This window comes from Lingula anatina, chromosome 7, assembly GCF_051362555.1.
Source record: "Lingula anatina isolate TDL-2025a chromosome 7, LinAna3.0, whole genome shotgun sequence".
Classification (NCBI taxonomy): Eukaryota; Metazoa; Brachiopoda; class Lingulata; order Lingulida; family Lingulidae; genus Lingula; species Lingula anatina.
In genome coordinates this window covers 21,551,732-21,567,216 of record NC_141773.1, presented here as the reverse complement: position 1 = coordinate 21,567,216, position 15,485 = coordinate 21,551,732, and the positions used below count along the sequence as shown (strand labels likewise).

Below are 15,485 nucleotides of genomic sequence, written 5' to 3'. Positions count from 1 at the left end.
CAATACGTTTTATGGAACTTATGAACAGTTAAAGAGTTCGACAAAATTTCGAACAGCATTATCAAATCCCGCTGCCCACCCGGACACCAGTGTTTTCAGTCAAAGAATTATATTTACTCCTTTATAATTCCTTGGTTCACTTTAATACGCAGCACATTTGATACCGTAGTACGAACCATAAACCATCCAAAATTAAAGGAAGAATTTTGTAACTTGCTTTGTCTATAAAATGTTGAAATATATATATATATATATATATATATATATATATATATATATATATATATATATATTTCGCACTTATCGACAATCAATAGGCTCCACAGTGGCAAACACTGCTTCGACGACAAAATCAGTGCAGATTGCACATATTTTTGCACAGAATAGATGCTGAGCAAACGCTGTCCCTTGTTAAAAGTATATCGACTGAAGCAGATATTGCATGATCAGAAAAAAAATGATTAAATCCCAATTTCACCTTCAGTTGCCGCACACGGCTGCTTGTGTGCTGTGTAACATGGGGAGAATATGCTGATCCAAGAGCAGTTTTTATACAGAGGTTTAAGAATGTGTTATTGATATTCGAGGTCAGGTCAATCAATCCACTTGACGGAAGCCAGGACGAGGAAGTAGGTGACAGGTAGCAAGTTTTTTTTTTAATAATTTCTTTAGAAAGTTTGTGCATGTTTGTGATTTAGGGGACATATCGCTATCGTTATAAAGTAGTTCTGCTCTCGACGAAGATTGGGCCGTAAGTGTGCTTTACCTCATTTGAAACAAGTAAGTTGTATGCTGCGGCTTGCATAAGTTTTTTCATAAGCATTCCATCGTTTGCGCAGTCTTACTGAAACCCAGGTATCAATACATTATTGGTTTGGGTCTCACAAAAGAAAACATGCATGCTCTTTGTTGCACTGTTTTCCACTGTTGCAAATCTGAGTCACGTGGTATATGATACTTCAAGCAGCGGGATAGTGATTGCTATTACTAAGACTAGCGTTAACACATTAACAGCAAGGGCAGATCTGCATCTCAGTGCAGCTATGAACAGTGTACACTTTGTTTTTATACTAAGTTGCTATGTATTAAAAAATATTATCTGAATCGGCAAATTACTGGTGATTAGACTGCCACATTAATCTAATACAATGCAAAAAAGCCCTATCAAAAGTGGTTAAAGCAATCAAACCGAATGTCGTAAAGTCCCCATATACCCCCATAGAGACAATAAAATAGAGTACTCTAAAGTAAGAGTACAGTCTAAGGTTGTTCTAGGTTGTTTTCAATTTTATGCACCCGGTTTTAAAATCATATAGCGATTTTACGACAATCGTTTGCTATCCAATCAAGGTGACAGCCGAGCGTGGATGAGCCCGCGGTCGTCCTACAAAATTTGTTCTGGGGTGTGATACTCCGAAATACGATCTGACACACACATTGAAAACGGGTAGTGTGGTCCGATATACCGGTTAATTCAGGATCCTTATGTGCCGAGTCTGGTAGTTGGGTAGGCCTGATGTACAAGTTTAGTCACATTAAAGGAAATGGTGTTCGCCATAATTTCTGTTGTTTGTTTCAGAAACGAATGGCGAAGATTTACCGATGTCTGGTAAACGAACTAGGGGTCTTATGGGTGCTCAGTATTGCCAGCATAACAGGTAAATAAAACTGGCAAAGTCGCAATAGATATAAACTAGCAATTAAAATGCATGGTTTTACCCAAAACTGTCCTTGAACAGTTTCAATTCGACAGAGCAAAAAATAAATTATTTTGCAAAAACAATGAGCCATCAAAGGAGAAATATCCATAATGTATTTTAATGAGGTTTTGTAGAGCACATATTAACTCATAAGTGAACTCCTGATATTTGGATAAAAATTCAAAGCTCACAGGTATCCGGAACCGTGTACAGGTGGAACCATGCATTCTTCCCATTGCAGGTGCGGTACCGTGTGATGACGTCATCAGTGTCACCCTACCGTCATCTTATTCTGTACACAGTGGACAGGATGTGACACTGCAGTGCACTTTTACTCCAATGTCGGGAGATGTAAGTAGATACCAAGTGAGGTGGCAGCGGAATGCACAGGAATATGAAGTAGAATTAACCAGTGGCAGAATTACAACTGTTCTACAGCCAGCGTGGAATGAAAGGTTGTCATTCCAGCCTCCAGCCTCACTTGTCATCGCTGGTGTCACTGCAGCAGATTCTGGGGCCTACACATGTGGGGTGATGATAACATTTACAGACCCTGCACTCTGCGATAAGGCAAACACTCGATACTTCACCAAAAGTACAATTCTTTCGGTCTTGGGTAAGTAAAGCGACTTAATTCCACATCGTTTTGCAGGCTCTGTTAAATTGACTTCCTGAAGTAATTATTTTAATGATGAGTTTTATTTTTTAGCATTTAAAAGTTTGTAATGTTGTGAAAAATAGGGCGACAGAATCTACTTTGTGTGATCAGCAGATAATAGTAGCTTTGTAGCTTACTAACATAATTTGTTAACACGAATAAATATTTGCTAGTACATACATGTATAACCAAAGATGTACATGTATTCACTGTACATTATTAGGAGACCTTTTCTTCCAGTTCCAGTTGGAAGTGTCTCCGTAACCCGTTCACGTGCCACAGGCCATGATGTGACCATGGGAGACACCGCATATTTAAGCTGTACGACATCATCAGGATCGACACCTATAACATATACATGGCTCCTGAACAATGCAGTATTACGGCAGGCTGGTAGTGAGTTGACAATCAGCAATATACAACCAAACCAAGCAGGACCATACACATGTAATGCCAGCAACACCATATCATGGCAGCAGTCCCGGACATTCACATTTAATGTTTTATGTAAGTGACACTGTAACAAAACATGGCCAATGGACAGTGGTGGTTTGTGTCAGTGCATCACAACAGTGGATTAATTTTAGAGGGGAATCGTCCAGAGTTATTTAGTTTATGTGCGACTCAGGCACATCTAAATAAAAATTAATGTAAAAACCATATTTTATTTGTGAGTAATGAAGTATCCCAGGTTTAGGTAAGATTGGTGTGCTATATAATACAGCTAGCCATGAATTAAAGGGTGCAATTTGACCTCCATTTCTTTTAACAACTCGGTCCGTGATGTGTGACGACCCGATATGTCCGACAGGCCAGATATGTCCTACGACCAGAGAACAGGCCAGATATGTCCGACAAAAAAGAGCCAGATGTGTCCGACAGGCTAGATATGTCTGACAAAAAACAGCCAGTTGTGTCTGACATATCTGGCCTGTTGGACACATCTGGCTCTTTTTTGTCGGACATATCTGGCCTTCTCTGGTCGTAGGACATATCTGGCCTGTCGGACATATCGGGCCGTGTGATGAATTCGGATTGTCCTCAACAAAGGTAGAAATGTGCATTGTCATTTGTCTTCCTCCAGATGCCCCAGACAACTGGCAGAATATACCCACGCTAACAGGATACAACTCCACATCAGACAAACTGATCACTGGGGAGACACCTGTGATTTTGACTTGTAGTGCACCTGGCGGGAATCCCATAGCGACCTTAAGCTGGACATCTGGCTGTCCAAATGGTACAAGGAGTGACCATTCCACCTCAAACACCTCAGAGATCAGACTTCGGTTTACAGTACAAACCAGTCACCATCAAACCACGTGTGGTTGTCGTGCTACACATGCACAGGGAACACCTTCATCCAGGGAGAAAAATGTCACTTTTCTTGTTATACGTATGTATGTTTTTGCCTTCTTTTGTTTAAATTGTCATTCATGTCTGGTTTTTATAGACAAAGATGAAAAAAGATGAAAAAGCCTGGCATAACTCAGATCGATTCAGATTGACTGTATACGTTTCACCTTCCTGAAAAGGTTTCGTCGTTGTTCTCTCTGTGTTATTTTTAACCGATTGAAATTAAAAATGACAGCGTATGTGTTACCTAGAAACGACTACAAAGAGATAGGTTTTAGATAAATTAATAATCAACATAAATGACAATAAAAATAGGATCATATATACATGCACTAATTTGATACTGAGACGAAATATGCTTGCCACATTCAATCTATTTCTGGTGCCCAATTGATTGAAAAACAAATACGTAGTTTTACATGGATATATTTTGACAGTAGTATTATATAAAAATGTTTATGATTAATGTTTATATACGTTTTTAAGTTAATCTTTACTTTAGTGCTGTACTTCTTAAGAATTTTTGTATTATATTTGCAAAGCACATGTAAGAAAACGGAATGCGTTATACAAGGAATAAATATTATTTTTATCAATGTTTACTACAAACATTTTTAAAAGTCCATGAATGATGTTGATAGATTTTATTTCTGACACCGTCTACTTTAAGATCCCCCAAGCAGTGTAAATATCACACCAAGTCCTCCATTGCCGTGGTTGGCGACAGGACAGAACCAAACCACCAATGCCCAGCTGACATGTTCAGCTACTGGTGGATATCCAACACCAACGTTGTCATGGCAACGTAACTCTGTGTCTGTGCCAGGGTCAGCTACGTACACTTTCCAAGCTGTAGATATAAGTGAAAACCAAGTGGAATACAAGTGCCTGGCTTCAAATGACTACACTACAATAAAAGGAGTTACTGTTCAGAAGGCGCTACGGCTTGATGTTCAGTGTAAGTTAATAGTCACCACGACCCATAAATGTTGAGGCCAAAATATTTCAAACACACGTGGATTATTAGGATATGTTTTTCCATTCACCTTTAAAACGCCTTTGCTAATGTGGGATACCATTAAGATATATAGATGCTGCATTATTAATTGGACTTGATATAAAATTATTTCATTTTTTTCTTTCATAATCAACCATTTTTAATTCTAACATTCAATTATAAGATTCTACGTTCTACTTTTACGTTTAATTAGAAGATTAGGCCTAGTACTTTTCATATTCTACATTTCCATAGACCACCCTATAGTTCAGGTCAGCGTCTCCCCCAGCAGTTCCAGGGAGGTCAACGAGTCTGTTACTTTAATATGCACAGCATACGGCAACCCAACTGTCACTTCCTATAGATGGCAGAAAGGTAGCTGGCCAACAGGACAAGCCAACCATACTATACAACAACTGACCAAGGATGATTCAGGACAGTATACCTGCACAGTAACAGCCAACTCAGCCAGACACGGTGATCTTATCTCTACAAAGAACATCACTCTCATTGTCCAATGTAAGAACATATTTGAAAAGCAGTTGTAGCAGGCATATATTTTAAATATGACTGATATAGGCCTATCTGGTAGAGCAAATTCATTAATGTGCATATTATTAGGTATCCATATGCAAATTTTATTGCTTGATATGCTGTCTATACATATTGTCATAGAAATGCGTCAAAATACATTTTAATATTTGAACTCTTCATTTGGAACTTCCATATAAAATTTGTGAGCACCACCAACTTTGTGTCTGCATGTGTTTTTATTGCTGCGCGAGAATAAAATGGTGTGTCATAAGAAATATACTTAATAAACATATTTAATTTCAAGCACTGCAACAACATTATATTAATCTGCATCACATTATGTCATGCATACTTCTCCGCTTTGGAAATCACTTTGTCAAAATAAAACCAAGTTTCTTCATCTAAGTATCGATTGTTTTCTATTGTAGATCTTACAGTGACTTTCCCTGTTGTCCCAGAGCAGACTGAAGGTGACAACCTGTCTATGACGTGTACAGCACAAGGAGAACCTGGCGGAAACAACATACGATATCAGAAGTGGATGTTTCAGCCAACAGGAGGAGGTTCAGTTAAGGAACTTGACAATACCAGCGACAGATTGGTGATAACTCGTATACAGTACACAGATGCTGGTGTTTACACGTGTACTGCAACCAATGGAGTGTTCACGAAAGCCGCTTCAGGGGATGTAATAGTAAGATGTAAGTTTGAGTAATATGTACTAGTTTGTATGTCATTGATGGATTCTATACTAGCATCACATTTTCTTATACAGAATCCATGGTTCCGTACAACTACATGTGCATGTGTCGAAGTTAAAAAAAACACGCGTTAAACTTTTGTTTTGGGGTAGGTTTCAAGCAAACTTTTGATAATATTTGTGTTGTTTTTTATTATTGATACAGACATCAGCGCACCAAGCAGATATAAATAGAAAATTTAAAATTAATAAGCTGACCAAAGTCAGCCCTTGAAATTGAGGCTGTATCTTTCGATAGTTCAAGCTTCTTATAGAATCATACATGTTCTTCGATATTCAATGTGATCATTTTAAGATTCTCCCAAAAGAGATCCTAATACCGGATATCAAGGCAGAGTAAGTGGGGATATAGGGGAAACAAAGGCCTTAAGTGTCCATGTCATCGCTTACCCAAAGCCAACGTCATTCACTTGGAAGAAAGGGAAACAAGTGGTCAGTATAACATCTCAGGACCAAGATTTCTCATCTTCATTGCCAATACTGATAGATGAGGCTAGCTATGGAAACTACACATGTGAAGTTACTAATGGGGTGAAGGAGCCACTTGTTGTTCATTTTACACTGGAACGCTCAGGTAGTAAGAACATGTTACAACATACAGATAAATGTAATTAATAATTTATTCGTCGCGAGTCAAGGATTTATCTGAAATTTAAATTGACTAAATTCAGTTCTTTGTTAAAGATACTATTTATCACAAAATGCAATTGAATGCACTGTAAAATACCATGACTCATATTTAAAGTACAATATATGTTAATTATAATAAATGGATAAATATAAGCGTTCTCATATGTATTGATTATGCCAAGTTTATAAAATTTGAGTGATTTCTGAAATGTATTGGTCTTATATTTCACCCTCATAAGAATTTGAAGTATGAAAGGAAAACACGGAGATGTATTTGACATTTAACGAGCCAATCTGATGCAATGCCAAATGTAATCTTTGAATAGAATTGATAAAATCAAAGAACGCTCGCCCTAACCGCAATTATGGTTCACACACGTGCGCATGTGTGAGAAATGAATCAAGCTTTAACTTTTTGTGTTCTTTTGAAAGGAAAGCCAGACATTCCATTAGACTTCCGAGCTGTGTCGTCGTCAGCTGTATCTGTCACCGTATCATGGAGGGCAGGTAATAACGGTGGACGTAGACAGGTGTTTACTCTTCAGTACAAGGAGGCCACTTCTGCACAATGGCTGAGCATTTCGAACATTCCAGATCCTGGCTTTGGACAAATTAAACAGTACAAGATCGCTGGATTGAGGTCTGGCGTCACTTACAATGTCCGAGTACGAGCTGAGAATGAAATCGATGATGCCAGTAGGAGTGCCAGTCCATTTACAGATATATTGGACATCAACACAAAAGGTTCTAAAATGATCTAGTTTTTTCCATTTGCGGTGATATTCCTAAAAAAAGTGGGAAGCAATCCCTTGCTTTTAATCCTTATATCCAAGATATATGTCACAGGTCAGATCTCATTCTAGTCCAGTTACTAACTGGACTACGCCAGATCCCAATTGGGTCTTTACATTGTTAACAGCAAAATGAGCATGCTATGGGCCAAGTAATTTACACATGAGCTGTCAGTTTGTTTGTATGGCATGTGTAATAAAATTGTGGATGTTATAGATCAAGGTATATCACATTAAACTTGGGATCTGGCCTGTGACATAAACAATGGGTCGTTACTTGATTTTTTGTTTGTGGTAATTACGTCTTTACGAAAACTGAACTGATTTCCCGCTTCATATGTTTGTAACCAATGATACTCAATGGTGTGCAATCACCATTCAACTAAATGATAATAAAATGAACCTGTTCTTTTCAGTCAAGCCAGTTTTGAAAAAGCATCAACCCCAAATGGGAAAACCTCTGATCACAGACGTTCATATAAAATTATTTCAAAATTACGTAATGCAAATTTTTATATTTTTCCAGCCCTGACAGATCAAACTAATGGAACAGGAATTATCGTCTGGATAGTCGTACCTATTGCCTTGGTTATCATAGCAATTGTCATCGCCATTCTCGTCTGTAAAATAAGGTCTGTAAGAAGGAAAAAGGGTAAGTGAACCTTGTCGTCTCAGGGTGGAAATTTAACTCATCATAACGGAGCTTTGGTTGTGTGATTTATTGTATTTAATGCCAGATGTCTATCATGATAAGTATAGAGTGAAAACTGCCATGTGCTAAACACAATATTAGTATCGCAGAATACTATGGTATTTAAATTAGTTGAATAATTTTGGGGTGTGTTTTAGAGAATTCATATTCAACTTTTGAAAGTTTTATTCAAATCAGCCTAGGCAGTTAATATATTTGGGACCAATGAAAGTGAATATAACTTTAAAAGTAGCCTCCCACAGTTAATGCAAATGTTAATGTATTAGCCGTCAATGTTTTTCTCATTCCCAAAATGTTTCCATTCCTGGCTGTATAGATGGACCGAACACACAGATAGCAAACGCCGTCAGAATGGATGATATGAAGGTGAGCTACATCAGATTGGAAAATAAAGTAACTGATATCGTTGCAGACTAGCAGTGCGCATGAATTGACAAGAATCTTTGGAAGAACTACATTTCAATAGATCAGGTCTGATAACGTTCCCTTTTCTTTCCTGTGTAACACACATGGCGATCGTGGCGTGTGCGAATGACTTTTGACCAACATCTTCCGAGTACAAAGACTAACATACTAACAAGAAGTTGGAATGCATAGTACTACATTAAGTTTTGGTGTATATAAACAGCCGCTGTCCGTGTTGTCACCATCCTACACTCATTTTATTCACCCTACAACTACAAAACCATATGTTGTATACCTTAATGGAGAAATTACCATTTCTTTTGAATGTCTGTGTATTAGTAACTTGTGTTATGTAGTTAAATCTTTAATAGGTAACCCTCAAAAAGACGTTTTTTTCATCATCACAAGCGTACATTTTAGTTTAAATAAAAAGAATTTCAGAATTGGTAATATATTCCATATTATAGAAGAACATATAAAACGTTTATGAGCTCTTATTTTGGAAAAATTATTTGCTTTCAGCAGTTATTTTCTACACCAAATATTTTACCAAAATTCAGGTTAGTGAAGAATCTCCATACATAGATATGCTTCAACGTGATGTAGAAATACCCAGAAGTAGTATCAAGATGTTACAACAAATCAACAAAGGAGCCTTTGTCCTTGTCTTCAAAGGCAGTGTCTTCAACATGTACGGGAAAAAAAAGTGGACCACAGTTGCCATTAAAACAACTAGAGGTAATAGCTGCAATGTTGCCTTTGTGATAAGTCTTTTTTATTTATTTCTTGTCGTGTACTAATAGTACAGCAAACAACGATCTAATTATTTTCATTTTAGATGAAAAGGACGCAGTTGTTATCAGAGATCTGATGAATGAATTGAAAGTGATGATGGAGCTTTCTGTTCACCCTAATGTGGTATCTCTTCTTGGATCTTGCACGCGTGACGGTGGTAAGTGTACAATCCCTTGAAAATATCAACTTTTTATGACAGTATAGTTTTGACCTGGGTCGCATATTTAATTAAGCTAACCTTTATTTCTGATATATATATATATATATATATATATATATATATATATATATATATCTGATGTAGCTCACCTTCATACCATCCATCCATATATATATACAGCATTGGTCAAAAAGGTTGTCCCACCCCCATTTCCATGTACTTTTATTTACAAATGATCACCCCACAGCTGTGAACTGTTAGAAATAGTGCTTTTTATCACGGATACCGTGTCTAACATGATTAATGGTTAAAAAAATACAAAATAGTGGTGAAATACCATTTAGTAAAATTTAAAATCGACTGTTTCACTGTTACTTCTACAGATGTAAAGAAATGTCTATAAAATTGAAAAGGTGCCATCAAATGTCACCAAATTCACACACAATTAGCATTAGGGTGTGCTCGTTAAAGATCACGTGCCTAACAGCGTGTGCGTCTACCGCGTACTGCAATTATTTCCTGTAGACGGCGCGACAAGCCTTCAACATGGGTAACAATTCTGTTATGTGGGATATTGTCCCATTCATCCTAAAGAGCGTGGCGGAATTGGTCAAGGTTATTTAGGAATTGGTTCTCCTCTGCAATGCACATTCCAATTTATGCCACAGGTGCTCAATAGGATTAATATCAGGACTCAAAGACGGTTGTCCCATCCTCAGAGCCCTGTGTTTCTGCAACAAATCGTTTGCCAGACGAGAGCTGTGAGCAAGTGCGTCGTCACAATGAAGCCAGTAGTATCCGTGAAGTCACCTCTTGCAAATGGAGTGAGATTTCTGTTGAGAATGTTACATCAAAATGCCCCTGTTACGTTTTGTTCCAAAAGGAACAATGTACTAATACCATGGGCTTGGAATGTTCTCCAAATGCGGATTGATCTAACACCTCAGGCGATATTATCCTGCACACACCCTTCCAAGGGGCATTTTTTAACATGTCTATGGACCCTCTTTGACCATCGATGGGATACAAGAAATAATTTGATTCTGCATCAAAATCAACTACCTTCCAGTGATGGATGGCCAGGTTCAGGTGCCTGTGGGATCACTGAACGTAGCATTCTCAGCTGATATCTCATTCCATCTTCAAGAACTGACTTTGGGGTTAACTTCAGGCTTTATCATGATTGCACACTTGCTCACACCTCTCGCCTGGCAACTGTTTGTTGAAGAAACATAATGGTCTAAGGTTGGAACCACCATCTTTGAGCCCTGATATCAAACTTACTAATCAACTGTGACATGTATTGGAGTGTGCAATGAAAGGAGAACCAACCCCATAAAAACGTGGACCAACTCCCCCAACTTGTTTAAGAAGAATGGGACAATATCCCACAAAACAGAATTGTAACCCGTGTTGAAGGCTTGTCGCGCCGTCTACAGGAAATAATTGCAGTACGCGGTAGACGCACACGCTGTTAGGCACGTGATCTTTAATGAGCACACCCTAATGCTAATTGTGTGTGAATTTGGTGACATTTGATGGCGTCTTTTTAATTTTATAGTCATTTCTTTACATCTTTAGAAGTCACAGTGAAACAGTCGATTTGAGGGGGTACCTCTTATAAATTTTACTAAATGGTATAAAATATGTATATTTTCACCACTATTTTGTATTTTTTTAAACCATTAATCATGTTAGACACGGTATACGTAATAAAAAACACTATTTCTAACAATTAACAGCTGTTAGGTGATCATTTGTAAATAAAAGTACATGGAAATGGGGGTGGGACAACCTTTTTGACCAATGCTGTATATATTAGGCTGGCTGGTTGAATTTAACCATATTCTTCTAGTCAGTTCTGTACCATTTTACATTTTACCATTTTACAGCGTCAGCTGTATCAGATGTGGAACTTTCAGATGAGACAATTAAGTGCCTTAATTGTTTCTCTTGGTCTAGATGCAGTTTTGCATGTTAGGATCAACTGCAAACATTAAGAATTAAGAATAGATTATATTCTTGATTTGTTTACCGAATAGTATGAATAGTTCTGATACAGGTATCGGGGTTTTGTTGAAGGTTTGTCAAAAAGGTTGTCCCACCCCCAATTCCATATGTTTTTATCTACAAATAGTCATCTCACAGGTGTAAATTGTTATAAAATATGCTTTTTATTCCAGATTCCATATCTGACATGATAAATGGTGCAGAATATACAAAATAACGGTGAAAAAAATCCACACATTATATATACCATTTATTCAATTTTATAACATGTACCCCTTCGAATCCGGTATTTCACTGAGATCCCACAGAGCTAAAGGAGTGTTCATTGAATTGATACGGCACTACCAAATATCACCAAATTTACACGCAATTAGCATTAGGCCTAGGGTATGCTCATTGTAGGTCACGTGTCTAATTGCGTGCGTTTATACCGCGTGCAGCAATTATCTCCTGTAGGCGGTGCTGTTTGCCTTCACAAAGGTAATAAATCTGTTTTGTGGAATATTGTCCCGATTTTCCTAAAGAATTTGGCAAAGTTGGTCCAGATTTTTAGGAGGTTGGTGCTCCTCTGCATTGCACCCTCCAATCCATGCCACTGGTGCTCAGTGGGAAGAATATCAGGACTCAAAGATGGTTGTTCCATCCTCAGTGTTTCTGCTACAAATGACTCACCAGAAGAGAACTGTGAACAAGTGCGTTGTCACGATGTAGTCAGTACCAGCCCTGAAGTCATTTCTTGCAAATGGAGTGAGATATCTGTTGAAAATGTTACAGCAAAATGCCCCAGTAACTTTCAGTGCCGGAAGGAACAAGGTACTAATACCAATATAGGCTTGGAATGCTCTCCACACGCAAACTGATCTGACACCTCAGGCGACATTATCCTGCACACACCTTTCCAGGAGGCACCCTGCAACATATGTATGGACCCTCATTTGACCATATATATGATATAATTAATACCTTGATCCTTCAGCAAAAACCAGCTTTCATCCTGTGATGGTTGACCAGGTTTTGTTGCGTCTGGGATCACGGGACACAACATTTTCTGCTCATATTTCACTCCATCTGCACTAGCTGACTTCAGGGTTAACTGCAGGCCTCATCATGAGAGCGCACTTACTCACAGTTCTCATCTGGCAAGTGTTTTGTTGCAGAAGTGTTTTTTTTTTTTTTTTTGAAATCTAATGTACATCTTTGTGGAAATCACAGTGAAACATTGGTCTTGAGGGGATATAAATTTGAATAAATGGCATAAAATATGAATATCTTCACCACATTTTTTTTTTTTTTTTTTTTTTTGCTGAACGATTTATCATGTTGGATATGGTATCTGAAATAAAAAGCACTGTTTAGACCAAATTACACCTGTGAGGTGATCATTTGTAAATAAAAGCACATGGTGTTGGGGTGGGCCTATGTTGTGTATATGAAACATGTTATTTGTTTGCATATTATAGGAGTTCCTATGGTAATCACGGAGTACCTGTCAAACGGAGATCTACAGACATTTTTACGAAATGATCGCTCACAAAACAAAACGGTTTATAATAATTTACATGGCAACAGTATGTCCTTGACGTCACGTGACCTGATGAAATTCGCCTTAGACGTAGCACGTGGCATGTCATACTTGTCTTCATCGGCAGTGAGTACGCTACAATTTCTTTTGTCTAATATATTTAATTTGTGTCTGTTAAGTTATTTATTAAGTTAATTATTTCTGAACATTTAAAAGAAATTTTTTTATTTATATGCATTTTCTAGTAATATAATTGTTTTAATCACTTTTTGTTCTAGGTTATGCTATATCACGAATAAGAAATGTCTTCATTTATTATGAGGTTTTTGGGTGTAATTGCTCGACAGTCAGTTGATTTATATTACAATAGTGGATACATTATATTACATGTCTTTGAATATACTTAATCAATTTCAATATCCTCAGATTCTCCACCGAGATCTCGCTGCCAGGAACGTTTTGGTGTCTGAAGACAAGACGTGCAAGATTACGAACTTTGGCTTTGCCAAGGATGTGATTGAAAGCCATCAGTATGAAAGAAATTCGGAGGTATTTTCAGTGATATATTTTCTTTTAAAACCGTTTTCAACGACACTGCAAATTATTAATCAGTTAGTACAAGTGAATATGCAGTACTTCCTAAAAGTATGCTTACGGTCAATTAGTTATATTGATGAATGGATTCATACAGGTTCCCGCCTCTCGTCTGTAAATCAACATATCATAATGTTTCATTTTTCTTATTCTCCTAGGGCCGTTTGCCAGTTCGCTGGATGTCCCCTGAAGCTCTGCATGACAACATATTTACCACACAGTCTGATGTCTGGGCGTATGGTGTACTGCTCTGGGAGATTGTCACACTGGGTGAGAATGGGTCTTTTTTGCCTGAACAAAATGATATTTTTTTGGAAAATTAAATCTGACAAAAGCCACACGTGAAACTCGTTGAGAGCTGGATTAAAAATAGACAGACAAACATAGTATATTTCAGGATATCCATATTACAGGTTCCAGTCCCTACCCCGGTATGTCAGCCAGGCAGGTGATTGAAGCTGTAACTGAGGGATACCGGATGCCACAACCACCACACTGTTCACAGGACATGTAAGTATATACGCAGTATATCATACAGTCTATATCTCAGTATGTCAGCCAAGCAGGTTATGGTGGCTATAACTGAGGGATACCGGATGCCACAACCACCGCACTGTTCACAGGATATGTACTGTGAGTATATACACACGCAAGTATACAGGTAGTGCACAGTCCCATACCTTTTTTAATGTGTGTTTTCAAGCAGAATATGGAAGTAACGGATACTAACTACACATTAACCACACTGCGGACACCATTCACAGTACGTATATGTGAAGTTTCAGTATATATATATATATATGCACAGCCAAGTAGTTCATGGAAAGTGCGCATGTGTAACGCACAAAAGTAGTGCTGATCAGTGAAGTTTGGTATCAAACGAGATTCAGTAACAGTCAATCTATGTGAGGATTGTTTTACTACATGTATGTGTAGTCAATATTTGATACAGCATGAATTGCCAAAACAAGATCCATCAGATCCTTGTACAATGCACATCGCATTCTGTGTGTTATTCAGACATTCGTACATGTTTTAACTGCATAGATTTAAGTGACACATACATGTATAATTCCCTTTCAGGTACAGTATAATGCTGTATTGCTGGGAGGTAAACCCGCGCTCAAGACCGACGTTTCAATCCCTTGCAGACACACTGAACCACATGTTGTCTGCAAATTACGAGGTTTTGTTTCTGGGGAAATTTGAAGAGAGGCTCTACGAAGAACTTGACCATTGCAAACCTGACGAAAAATGCTAAGAAATGTATTTTCTTGTTATTTTAACTAGCACAATTAACCCGACAAGTAATCTGCTCGTGTAGGATATGTACCACAAAAGCCTACGAGTATGTCTTTTTTTCTTCGAAAAAATTAAAAATTATACGTGTAGATCTAGTGCATTTCAAAACAATTATTAGAGGCTGTGTGGTGAAAATAGGAGTTGCGTGGACAGAATGAGCTTTCAAAAGGTGAGAATTATGCGGTTATTGAGCATAATTGTTCATATTTGTAATAGAATCACTGCATTTGATCAAATTGCTTTTAACGCCGATAGTAGTGTTTTTGAATATGACACCAGCACCTGGTGACGTCCGCTCACAATTTGTTTTACAAAAAGTCTGCCAAAAGAATATCTGGCCACATAAATAGTGCTGTGATATTAGATCGTATATGCTAGTGATATGAAATAATATCATATATGACAGAGTGTGCATTCCAATGGTAATTGGCGGCCATCTTGGAAAAACCGTGACTAGATGTCACCATGTCCTGGTGTCTTATCCAAAAAATACATGTTCACCATTCTGGGATTCTTAGACTTTAAGGGAATGTTCAGTTTTTTACCTAACTGTACAAAT

The 15,485-nt window shown here is 37.7% G+C and overlaps 1 protein-coding gene across 1 annotated transcript; it reads left to right on the top strand.

Annotated features, from left to right (window-relative positions):
* The first annotated feature begins 600 nt into the window (after positions 1-600).
* LOC106158652 (fibroblast growth factor receptor 3-like) lies at positions 601-15,015 on the top strand. The gene is made up of 19 exons (XM_087017420.1): positions 601-640; positions 1,580-1,658; positions 1,942-2,316; positions 2,599-2,865; positions 3,443-3,754; positions 4,385-4,672; positions 4,967-5,230; positions 5,674-5,946; positions 6,301-6,579; positions 7,068-7,379; positions 7,953-8,078; positions 8,455-8,504; positions 9,104-9,281; positions 9,382-9,495; positions 12,969-13,156; positions 13,457-13,579; positions 13,783-13,894; positions 14,038-14,134; positions 14,708-15,015. Exons 2-19 carry the CDS (start codon positions 1,586-1,588, stop codon positions 14,883-14,885), a joined length of 3,609 nt encoding a protein of 1,202 aa, XP_086873546.1. The 5' UTR covers positions 601-640; positions 1,580-1,585; the 3' UTR covers positions 14,886-15,015.
* The last annotated feature ends 470 nt before the right edge of the window (positions 15,016-15,485 follow it).

Excerpts from the sequence above, each read along its gene's own strand:
- LOC106158652 (XM_087017420.1), top strand. The coding sequence starts at position 1,586 with ATGGCGAAGATTTACCGATGTCTGGTAAACGAACTAGGGGTCTTATGG. Across the intron at positions 4,673-4,966 it reads GCTACGGCTTGATGTTCAGT|ACCACCCTATAGTTCAGGTC; the intron begins GTAAGTTAATAG and ends ACATTTCCATAG. Across the intron at positions 14,135-14,707 it reads CCACACTGTTCACAGGACAT|GTACAGTATAATGCTGTATT; the intron begins GTAAGTATATAC and ends ATTCCCTTTCAG.